At 40.5% G+C, this 12525-nt stretch overlaps 1 protein-coding gene across 4 annotated transcripts in view; it reads right to left on the bottom strand.

Moving 5' to 3' along the window:
• The window catches only part of fermt2 (FERM domain containing kindlin 2), a 35228-nt gene that overhangs the window by 19609 nt on the left and 3094 nt on the right, over positions 1-12525 (bottom strand). For all 4 annotated transcript variants that reach the window (XM_026301625.2, XM_026301642.2, XM_026301634.2 and 1 more), the window contains exon 3: positions 1569-1802. In XM_026301625.2, coding sequence (XP_026157410.1) covers positions 1569-1802 — 234 coding nt within the window. The remainder of the gene's footprint in view (positions 1-1568; positions 1803-12525) is intronic.

The raw sequence follows: 12525 nt of genomic DNA, 5'->3' as shown, positions 1-12525 counted from the left end.
AACCAAAAGCTTTTTCAGATAAAGTAGCATGAGACAAGAACTGGAGCCAATGATGATCTGCTCATGATTAAAAAAAAATCTATTTTATCCAGTATTGTCGCCCCTCCCTATCCGCTGTCTGGAGTGAAGGCCATTTGGAGAGACTTCATCTCTTTCCCTCTGACTCTCGATGCTGTACTGCTCACAGGCAGTCAGCAGAAAATATACACAGGAAATTGTAAAGCTTAAAGTTGCCGAGATAACAAAAACTAAAATGCTTCCAGGCCAGCCCAGCTGTAAGTCACTAAGGGCAGCTGTCATACCCTCTATTACAGTTAAGAAACCTTCCTCATTTGTTATCAGAAGTTCTTGTTTGTGCAAGCTAATGTACAATGATACTAATTCAACAGGAGAACCATGTCATACTTCAGACAGCACACATTATTTTGCAACATCCTGGCACGCGCCAAGTCAGCCAAAACAAATTTGCAAACCTGAAATAGATTTATTACAGAAGCGCATAATAAGGCCTGGCCCAGAGAAAAGCTACAGGCCTGTCCCTCTCTCTTTTCTTTTCTGTTTTCAAAAACAGTGTTTTTGTATATTCAAACCTAATAAAAAAAATGTGCCATTTCATGTGTTCATTTCATGGAACTACACTGGGAATGCCTTCTGGGAAAACAGCTCAGATCATGTCAAATTAAAAACAAACTCAAGTGCTACCTGCAGAAGCCAATAAAAATAAGAGAGCTGCTACTACAGTCCTGATCTTGCCCACTGTATGCAGTTCATTGACAAAGAGAGAACAGGTGTAATATGAACCAGCCTAATGTAAGGATGTGTTCGGCTGGGGTTCCCCAACCTTGCGAACCTTCCTAGAGACAGTTACTATGAAGCATGGGCAATGGTCTGAATTTTTAAAAAAAGTGGTCGTTCGTAGGTCAGGGGTTGCTGCGGTCCAGTGTGTGACCTCTGACATATTTCTGAAAGACAATATGGTGCCACTGATGGAAACCACCGATGTGTGTGACTCTTAACCATGGGGGACAGTTAAATTTGGAAACGATATGAGTGGAAGAGATGACACTAGGCAAGAGTATAAGTTATTTACATGTACACGAATTTGTACAGTGGTGTGCATCTGTCTTTTAAGCCTGAGACAGATTGATAATCTCTATTTACTAAACATAACTGTGAGACTGATGGAATCAAGGGTCCAAGGACATGGCTCAAGTCAGGAAACGTGACTGGTATGCAGAACTCAGTGTTTAATAAACATAACAAATTGCCAAATAAAAACAAAAGTGAGAGGAAGGACATGATTAGCTAAGTTTGATGTACAGCATTCCCAGAACTATTCCAGAAATAGAACTATAAAAGCTGTTTTTTGGCTGAACAGGTTCGGCACCTTCAGTGGGACTGGATCCAATGTTCAATGTTCAAAAGGAGATAATTCCTGTAACTCTGTCAAACAATCAGACCCCATCTCATACTCACATAACTGTTTTCCACATCACCACAAAAAAATATAAATGATATAAATGCTGCTCTGCCTGGTGTCATGCAAATGTGTCCTCTGTTCAACTTACTGAATGTTTTGCAGATGTCGGACACAGCCTTGAAGACGCGGTCTGAAAAGTTAACCTTGACCTTCATGTGCTTCATGTTGGGCAGCTGGAGACGCAGGAGCTTGTGCTGTGGCGTGAAGAGCAGTCTGGCGTCAGCTTGGATGCCATACTTGTCCAATGTCCAGTGAGTTTTCAACAGCCATGTCTTCTTCTTCTCCCACCACAGTGCATGGTCTGACCAGTCCTTCTTCACATCTATGAAGAGAGAACGGGGGAAGGATAAAGAGATTATTAATTTTAGTATAACTGTAGAAATGCAAAAGAGAAGCAAAAGATTGGCTAGTCTGACTATTTTAGTGTTTTGCATGACCATAATAGTTTCCATTTGTATCTACTGACAACAAAGATGAAGATATTGTTGGCTAAGGGAAAGTCTAAATAGAGCATGTCTGTTTTCATCTCACCGACCTGAACTAAATATATCCTTCTAGGGCAGAGGGTCACACTTAGGATGAAGGGGAGGGGTATCCAAAAACAGTTTGTACAGGGGTGATGTCAAAGTGAGAGGGAGGAGACATCTGACTGTGTGAAAGGCATGGCTGTTTGTGTGACGCAGTGGGGATATCAGGTTCATATCTCCCTCTTTGTTCCAAAAATCGCACTGAGACCACTAAAACAGACACAAGCCATCTAAAATCCAACATAGCTCCCGGGCTTTCGCTCTACGGGAGCTCAGCTCAATGAGGACGGACCTGTGTTCTTAGTGTGTGTGTCTGGATTTCAAGAGAGATGGTGAAAACCGCAGGGATTTGAGGCAACAAAAAGCAGCCATTCTGAAGATCACCTTGCTCTGGTTTCTATATTATCACCACTGTGATGGGCAAATGTTATACAGGCAAGGTAAAAGTGAAAACGCAGTATCACCAAAACTCAAAAGAGTGTGAATTTACTCTTAATCCATACCATATCTCTTTATCCTATCAATGGTGTATACTCACAAAATAGCCAAGTATGTTAAGCTTCAAGTCAAAAATAAATGGTTGGACAACTGCTTCCAAAATAGACTTTTTGGCCATTTACATGTACCCCATGCTATATACATATGTTGCTTTACAGTAAGTGTAAACATAATCACCTTGTTAGCAGAATATGTTAATGAAGCTCAAATAAACAGGCCTTTAGTTTATAGGTTATTATACTTTCAGATGTCCTCTGAGTAGTGATGTCATTACTCCAGCATTAGTCCAAGAAGGCACGTCCCAGAGCAGTGTCTCATTTCCTCCACCCACATACCCCTTCATCACTTCTCCAGCCTATCCTCTGTCTCACTCTGGGTCTCTCTCTCTCTCTCTCTCTCTCTCTCTCTCTCTGTGCTCTCTGAGTCACTGTGTTAGAACACAGACACTGGTTTGCTCAGTCATCCTCTAATCAAATCATTTGAACGGTTTCAACTCATGTAGTGCAGTGTCAGAGGTTTCTGGAAAGACATACATCCTGACTGACTAAAAACTGCCAACAATTGTCATAGCCAGATGTTAATAAATCCCAAAAAACTAAAACAACAGTCAGCCAAAATGGCATATCATAATATTCAGAATGTTGTTACTATTTCTGCAGCATATTCTGGCTGTTAGGAGATCCCATCTTTAAGCAATATAAGTGTAAGTGACAAGGGCTAAATCCAGAGTCCTAATGTTGTGCCAAAATGCATTTTAAAGTTCCTGGTAACACTGTCTGTAGAAACAGTCTATGTATTAGATACACTTCTAAAATCTAAATCCAAGTGAATAATTTTAACAAATAATTTTGCCACACTGACATTTAGCACATTAACTAAATACATCAGACACATTACATCTACTTATGTTCGTACTCGACATGAGGAAGATCACAGCTACTATGAGACAACCTGAAGCCATAATCAATTCAATCACGTAATGATTACATTGTCATGCACAGTGAGCAGATAGTGAACAGAAAAATGCAACTCAGACTTCACATCAACATGGATGGTTGTTTTTTGTTTTTTTTCTTAATACAACACTGCCTGATGCTAATTGCTTCTGGTAACTCTGAAAGGAAGATGGTAATAATAGTAAAACAAAGAATGATTTTGAACATCTCCCTGTGTTGACCTCCTCTGTCTGTCAATCAAACCGTTTTGGTGTCATGGTAACCTAAACTGTAAGTGGTCTTCTATTTCCAGGGTATCCATATGTATTAACAACATGCTCCTGCTGATCCTGTCAAGAAGCTGAATAAATGACATTAGCAAGTGAGTAAGTGAAACACTGGCTGCTTAGAACGAAGAAACAAGAGTGTTGTGATGTGAGTAAAGCAAACTGGGATCAGGAAGAGATTACACTGGTGGTGAGAGTTTGAGAAGAGTGGCCAGCAGCATCTCAATGCAAATATCATTGTGAAGGCCTAGGACTGTGTGAATTGAACTGGGTAGGGGTTGTTTGTCTAGCTGTTGGGTTTTATACTGTTTACTCCTATGGGCAAACACTTGGTACTTGAATGAAAACATTCCAAACTCTGTCTGAGACCCTGTGTGAGTTACTTTAGCAGCATGGGGTCTAGCTGTCATCACTCCATTCTGATGCCCCAGCTGTGCAACACACAATTTCATTGCTACCTTCAACAAAATTGCTCTCTTCAGTGCACTGCAGCTAAATAATAAGAGAGAGTAAGGAGAGGAAATCTGAAAATAAACCTGAATGTATTTTCGTAACTATGCTCACAGTTTTTCCAATTACAAACTTGTAATTTCTGGTGTCTGGGAGCAATACTGAACAGCTAGCATTAAGATTTGGCTCTCAGGTCTTTACCACAGACCAAGATATATACAAACGTCCTCATACTCAGCATGCATGACCACCATACAGTCTGTGGCAAGGCATGAATGCATGTCTTGGCTGATTTCAGTTATCCTCATTACGCTCTCAATGGGCTCTGCTTCGCTGTTGCCTAGTCACCGCCCACCATCACAACCTTACTGGACATTTGTGTTATTATGCAGTGGTTCGATGTGTTATGATTGGTCAAGTGCAACTCGGGTAGGCATTCATTGGGTTGTTTTAGTAACAAGGTGGTAACTTATTCCACATAGAGAGAAAGGGCCAATGGCATCTCCCTGCTAAAAATACAGCTTGCCAAGTCTGACGTAATGCAGCAGCCAGTGATGCGGGGGCCTAAGTAATTGGGTGCATTAAATGTGAACCCACAGTCCCTTATTAGAATGATGTGTGTACACATGTGCAAGGAGGATATGAAAGACAAGGGGAGGAGAACCAAAATTGGAAAACCATGTTTTATGACCTCTGCAGTACAAGAACAACGATACACAGATTGTGTGTGTGTGTGTGTGTGTGTGATTAAGGATTTGTCAAACGGTAGGTGTTCTCATCCATCCATTAACCACATTAGCTCTGTATTTGTGTGTGTCTGTGTCCTTTCACAAGCTAAATTTATCCATAAATTCAAACCCAGTTGTTTTCATGCACCATCACCCCTGCAGCTCTTGACCAAGGCCATTTCCTCAGCTTTGTGCACCACAGCTAGAAATAATTCTTTTAAAACATGTGGATGAATACTGCAATATTCAAAGAAGCAAAAAACCAGTCAAACTCTACTTGAAATTCTGCATTGTAGGCACAAATGTGACCAGTTTGCAGTGCTTTCATTAAGATAATAGAGGAAACTGAAGTGTCCCTGCCTTCCCACTCCCCCTCAACACTCCTCTTCACTCTCTCCATCTACAGTGTTTACATTAGGAGCCTGCTATGTTTATGGATGCCTGTCTCTGAGGGGGTGGGGACAGGACAACAGGGGAGAAGATCAGAAAGAAGGAATAAGAGAAAGGGCAAGGCAAAAAGAGAGAAATTGAGGAGAAGCAGAGGACAGGGGAGGGGAACAATAATATGAGAGCAAGCATGCCACAGAGAAACTCAAAATTAAAATCTACATACAAAAAATACTAAACATATAAACAGCACCTCTATAAATTAAAAACTGCTATTGTGCCTAGGAAAACAACAACAAAAAAAAAATCATGCAGGTCAGTACAGTTGCACCATGTTTGCTCAGTTATCTTTTTATCTAAAAAATGTTTTCCATCAGACGTCAAAAGCTGTTAGCTATCAGTGACAACCAATGGCCATGCAGTGAAAGGCTTTGTCATTTTCCATCATCAGCTGATAAAAACATTACAGCCGGGTGAGGCTTGTCATGCTGTTTCCTTGGTGACTCCCAGCTGACGCCACAGAGGCAGTGGTGCAAGGTGACAACTTGTTTTCATAGACAACAAAGACAGAACACACACACACACACACACACACACACACACACACACACACACACACACACACACACACACACACACACACACACACACACACACACACACACACACACACACACACACACACACACACACACACACACACACTATAACACTATAGCCCTTCTCTTTTGGAATATATCTCATGTCTATTGTACGGTGAAGGATGATTCAGCTTACAACTGTTCTGCACACTCCACAATTGGATCTACTGCAAATGGCTTTTAGGCACTCATTTGCTCATGCAATCATTTTACATATTGTCACCATATATAAAAGGTACAGTAGAGCCAGGTGATGACAATATCTTCAAGGCAGACATGAGATAAAGTCACAAAGTTTCATAGTGAAAGACCTTGGTTTGTGCTCGAAACAATGCATAGCAGTCCTAATCATAGATGTCAGAGATGTAGCAGTCATCTGAAAGAGAGAAACATGTTTCTGGAGTTATGACAAAGGATCACTAGATAACAGAACTAAACTGAGTCATGCTTACAATGCATCTGTTCCATCAATACTGGCAGAACATCATGTAGCTTGACTGTGACACCAGCAAAGGCAAAGTCAGTGACTAATGCATTGAGCTATTCTAGCTGTGTCCTTGAGGTGTTCACTAACAAACAACGCTAAAACTCAAGTGCCTGCCATTGACAGTCTGAGTTTAACGAGGTTAGCTAAACTTATGTCACTCTATTGTGATACACCAGCTGAGCTTCCTGCCAATAATCAAAATAGGCCATTTATCACAGGCATTAAATATGCAACACACACATACTGCTAATGGTCAAATTCAGAAGAAATTTCACCTTTACTTGACAGAGCGCTTAGACAAAGGGACACAAGCAGACAAACTTTTGGGCTGCAGAAATAAGAAACAAAAAGTTATCTGAGGCTGTGCCTTGTGTCAGTGATGGACAGCTCACCTAAGTGGAAGATCCTTAGAGGTCATGGCTGAACAAAGGAGGAGTCGGGGGACATTGTGATGCATTATTGATTTTATTGAGTTTCCTGTCACTATTTCCCACACACAGATATAAACCAGTCGTTTTCAGATAGTAAGGTGCTGTCTAGTTACACACGCACGCACGCACGCACGCACGCACACACGCACACACGCACACACAAAGCCTGCCATAAAAATGCTCTATATATCTGTAGTCTAAAGAATACATAATAAGCTGGATAAGACCTGCCAAGTGCTGGTAATGGTGCATTCACATACACAGATATAATACACTTGGGTGTATCTGGTGTGTGAATGAATCTTTAGTTCTGGGGCTGTGCTGTGTTGAGCATTTACACACCCTGGTCTGAATGACTGTTTTATAATGTATCTAGTGACAACTAGGCTGTCACCCAAAAATGGTGACAATTGTTTACAGCTTTTTGAATCTTTATGTGTGAACTGGCCCTAACCCTAGAGCTCCAGGACAGAGCTTTGATGCATTAGGCTTCACAGGTCAGCTAAGCGGTCCCAAGGAACTCAGTTAGACAAGCTGAGTTTGTTCAAAATACAAATACCTACAGTTGAAGCAATGAAGGCTGAGCAAATTCTACAGTTAGAAGCATACAGCCTGTTATATTAAGAAGAGTGTGCAATAGCAATGGCTTTGGTGCATTAGAAGAGGCCAGGAGGGCTTTCAGAGAAAAACTCAATAGAAGCAAATAGTTTGTATCCATTTGTGTCATAATCCAAACACAGCAAAACAGTATGGGTAGTCCTCCTCCACCCTGACACAGCTTTATACAATTATGTGTTCAGGGACCTGGTGGAATAATAACATTACAAGGAAAATCTGGGTCTAAAATCAATGAAGCAAATAGACAATATCCATCTATCATTCTATCCATGTATACATCCTGCCAGATTTCCCTTCAGGACTGTGATAAGCTGTGAGTTATGTGTTACTTGTGACTTCAACAGGAAGCGCAATTGCTCCCCAACTTTTAGTTGTGTTTCTCTAGAAACCCTGAGGAGAACTTGCATAATAATGACACAATTTGGAATACCTGAGTTTACCAAGCTTGACAGTTTCCATGTTAAATATCTGGAGAATCTACAACAATGCTGAACAGGTGAAACAGGTAACAAGTGAAAATAAGCAAAATATAAAATTTGCCAATGTATTGTTTAGCTTTAATGATTTGCAACAGATATTTCATTCTTTCTTTTACTGACACATCTTTCAGACTATTGTGCCTGCTATGCAAAAAATGGTAAATAAAAAAAAAAAAAAGGAGTGACTATTCATGTTCTATCACAGTTGTCGAATAAAACCTCATTCTCTGTTTATAAAAACAAACACATTCTCTGTTTATAAAAACAAACACCTTGCTTGCTGCAAATGGAAGGGTAATGAAATGAGGGCAGAGAACCTAAACAAAAAACGCCAGATCAGTTTACTTCACTGACACACAGGTGTGTTATGTTACAACAACAATGTGCTGTTCTAGCATTTCCTTCCACTGGATTCAATGTGTGGCCTGACACTACAACAAGAGGGGTTGAAAAGCATCAGGCTTTAGATTCCCAAAGGAGCCATAAAGGTTTATTCCAAAGCATGTTTACAATTCCAACCATAACTAACTGAACAAACAAGCACACTGATCATCCATTAAAGTGCACAAACTCTGGAGTGGACTTCAGTATCAAATCCAATAGCTGTCAAAATTAAGTTTAGTTCACTTTAACTGTAACTTTCTTGTATGTTGTGTGAGTAACTTATTGTCATAGCACAGGTTGACAACCATAACATTTTACCTTGCTTCACAACTTCCTTAAAAATCTGTATGTTACAAAGTCCCAAACTCATTTTATCACAATCCCTGGACAGGTGCAAAAAGGTTGTACCAAGACATTAATAACTGACACTACTAAACAGTTTGACCTCTAATGCTACCAAATGTGGCTAAATTCTGTCTACATTTTGTTCAACCCACAGCTTGAGTTGCATTGCCAATCAGAATACTGAAAGGAATTAACAACAGATCCAAAACATTACTTGGGTGAGATGCCAAAATGACCTGGCCATATATGGTAAACATTGAGTGACTGTGTGCGCAAACATATAGGTCAGGGGTCTATGTAGGATCAGAAGTGTAAGCCTGAGTAATGAACAGCACAATCACTGCAGCATCTTACTACTGAAACAGGAAAGCTCTGGCCTGGGCAGGACCACTACTTAGGCTAACTACTTCCTGTCAGAGAGATTAGAGAGCAGAACTGTCAGGCCATTTCTCACTTTGTAACGACAGACCTTTAGGATGGCTCCACAGTCCCAATCAATGAGTCTCATTACACATGAAGATATATCTCAAATGTGCATCATGGCAAGATGACATGAGTAGGGAAAAGTGGTCATAGCAACCTATTAAAAAGATGTATCATTCTTCTGATGTGAGAGTAAAGATATGGTATCTTAGCTGTTCATCTTGCTTTCTGCAGGCCAGGGAGTGAAGACCAATCTTTCCCTTCTGTGCTAATGAATGACATCCTTCAAAAACTGCTATAAACAAAGATGGAGGGAAGGCCGGAATGCAAGGAAGGCAGAAGGGAGAAGGCGTATAAAAAAAAAAATCCCAAAGGAAGTTCAGCATCCTGTGTTAAATCGTGTCCGTTTCCTAATGAAATCTGCACTCCGTTGTCAAACTGAAACCATCTCTCCCTACCACAATCTCCAGAAGTCTGCATCTCAGCAAAAACGACAGAGAATTTAAAGAATTAGCAAACTGAAGCATTATCTTACAAGTCGCTCTGAAAAAAATAAAGACATCTATAATTGAACCTTGCATGCAGATGTTTTGTTCAAAGGGTTTAGCTAGAGATGCCTCCAAGAGTATTAGAAATTTAAAAAGTTAATGACAAATTTCCTACATGATGATTTGCTCCAACTAAGCTGAACTGAATGTGGAGATGATTCATTCACCAAATCACTTGCGAAGTAAATATGTAGGTCACTGCAAATACAAAACACACATTTTCTCTGACATGCAGGGAAACGTCTCTGTGGCAGGCTGGTGGTACAGCAGCCAAATATTGCAGGCCCCTCACTGGAAACAACTGCATGAACTTTCAGAGCCACACTAAACCAATCTGTTTGCTCAAGTTCTATTTATGGGACATTGAACAGTCAGCAAAGCTGGATCTGAAACCATGAGAAAAATGACCAATATGTATTTAATGATTCCCATTGATTATAAGGCACGGCTACGTGGCTGGAGGAGTGGATGGTGTCAAATATTAAGCTATGGCTGCCAATGTTTCCAAATAGTTTCCACAAAATATATTTTTACATGAGGAGGGAGTAAGAAAGCAGGGTAAAAACACACAGAAGGAAAAAGGGATAAAGGGAGGGTTGAAGGGGGCGGGGTGGATGAAGCAGGCAGCAGAGAATCCAAGGACGGCAGTGACCAGAGTACAACATGCCAAACCCTGGAAGTCATTTCCTGCTTCATCGAAGACTTTTATGGAATTCTAGCAGCATGGTTAACGTCACAACGAGAGGAAAGACAAGCAAGAAAGCAAGCTAAAGCCCTCCTCAATCCACCCCCCTATTTTCTTCTCCATCCAGTCCCTTTGCTCTCAGCTGTCTATGAAAAGCTATGCAGAGTATAACCAGGGTCCCTCCAGAGGTGTAAGTGCAACCACATTCTCACCAATCATTTATGTTTACTAGGATGTGCTCTTTATTGCAAGATTTGACTCTTCTGTATTTTCCACAATTAAAAAAAAACTGTCATCCATAGGCTTAATAGTGTAAAGGCCTTGGCATAAAGCCCAATGTACACTTACCATTAAAAAAAAACTGTTCTTTCCACCTTTAGTGCATGCAAAGCAGCAACATTTGTGTGTGTGTGTGTGTGTGTGTATGTGTGTATGTGTGTGTGTGTGTGTGTGTGTGAGAAACCCTGATAGGACAAACAATTACAGTAAGCCATAATATAGCAGATCTAAAAGCTGTGGAAATTGGGAACAATCCCTTTAATCTAATAAACATCCCGTAAGGTAATGTTTGCACAATATTTGTTTTCCCTCCTAAATGGCACAATGTTTGCTTTTAGAGAGGTGAGTGGAAAAACAGCAGCAATGATGGTAAGCAACAGAAGGATGAAAGGATTACAGTAGCAGGGGACCAGGGGGTTCTCAATCAGCTGGCTTTAAGTACTGCTCTCCTGTAGAGCTGCAGGGGGAAATGGAAGTAGCATTTGTTGCTGTGATCAATAGCTAAGTGCCTTCCTGGCATTTGTCTATTTAATCCATTATCGAAAGCCATCTGAGCCTGTAATGGGGACGGGAGATCTGAAGCTCACAGGAAAAGTTGAATGATGCAAGCAGGACACATGTGGACGAGACACATCCACCGACCCCTACAATCACGCTCACGTTTTGAAACACAAGCACAAATGCTCCCAATGAGAACACTGGTCATCATGCGGACATTCACAATAAACAAATTATTCATAATAATTATTATTCATAAATATTCATAATAAAAGAACAGCATGCAGCACAAAACAGTCCTGATGGAAAAATCAGCAATGTCAGCTTTGTGGAAAGCAATTACTGAATCACAAGAGGTCCTTCATTTTGGAGTGTAGGAGACAAGAGAGAAGAGAGCGGGAGAAAAGACAGAAAGAAATTTGTCATTGCACTAAGATGTTCTTTCAATGTGAGCCTGAGGTGGTGCCTGACAGAGCTTTATGGTATCTACATGTCCCTTTCTACAGCACTGTACATAGATGCACGTACATTTATACATGTACAGTATCTATGTATAACCACCACATCCAAGCAATCAGCAAATCCAACAGTGGGTATGTGACAGCACTTATGAGATGTTCAGTGGCAACTGTGCAGCACTGCCAGCAGTGAGATCTGGGAGGCACAAAAGCAAAGTTACTGACACAAAGACTGAAGTGGAGCGACATATAACAGTTTGCTTTCTAGTTTTCTTCATCTCACACTGTAACTCATTGACTTGCACAGACTGTTCCCTCTGAACTCTAGTAATACCATTACAATTTAAAAAAAAACATGATTTGTTGATTTGGTAATTTGGTATTCTTTGTGACTTCAAATGAAATGTGTATTTTCTTGACTAGTTACACTGACTGTTCCAAACACATACAGTATGTTGTGTTTACCATAAGCAGTGTACAGTCTCCTGCAATGTGTGGCCATGTGGAAAATCCATGTTGTGGACGGGTTAATGATTACAATTCAAAAACAACCTGTTAACTCAGGGTATAATGGAGATGGCAGTCAAATCTAATGTTCCCACACTGTGAAACCAGTCAAGAGGCACAAATACACTCTCAAGCACTCACAGAGTAGTTTAATGTCACTGCAAGAGTTCTGCGTCTCAGTAGGAGGGCTGATTCCCTTCAACCATACTATGTTCGTTAAATTAACTGCATTAATAGTGGTAGTAGAATGATCATGGGGAAGAGATTTAAATATATTCAAGAAGGTTAATCAAAGGGTTTTGATTACTCTTGATTCTGTCAGTGATACAAACAACTACCCACACCCATGTACATCCTGTTATTCTAGCAAAAGTCAACAACCAACTTTGGTCAACAAATCACAAGTAATGTGAACTGTTAGATATGAAAATCTCAAGCCACCAGAATCTT

This window comes from Mastacembelus armatus, chromosome 22 (assembly GCF_900324485.2).
Source record: "Mastacembelus armatus chromosome 22, fMasArm1.2, whole genome shotgun sequence".
Lineage (NCBI taxonomy): Eukaryota > Metazoa > Chordata > Actinopteri > Synbranchiformes > Mastacembelidae > Mastacembelus > Mastacembelus armatus.
The sequence above is the reverse complement of the archived record's forward strand: the minus strand, read 5'-3'. Positions and strand labels throughout refer to the sequence as shown.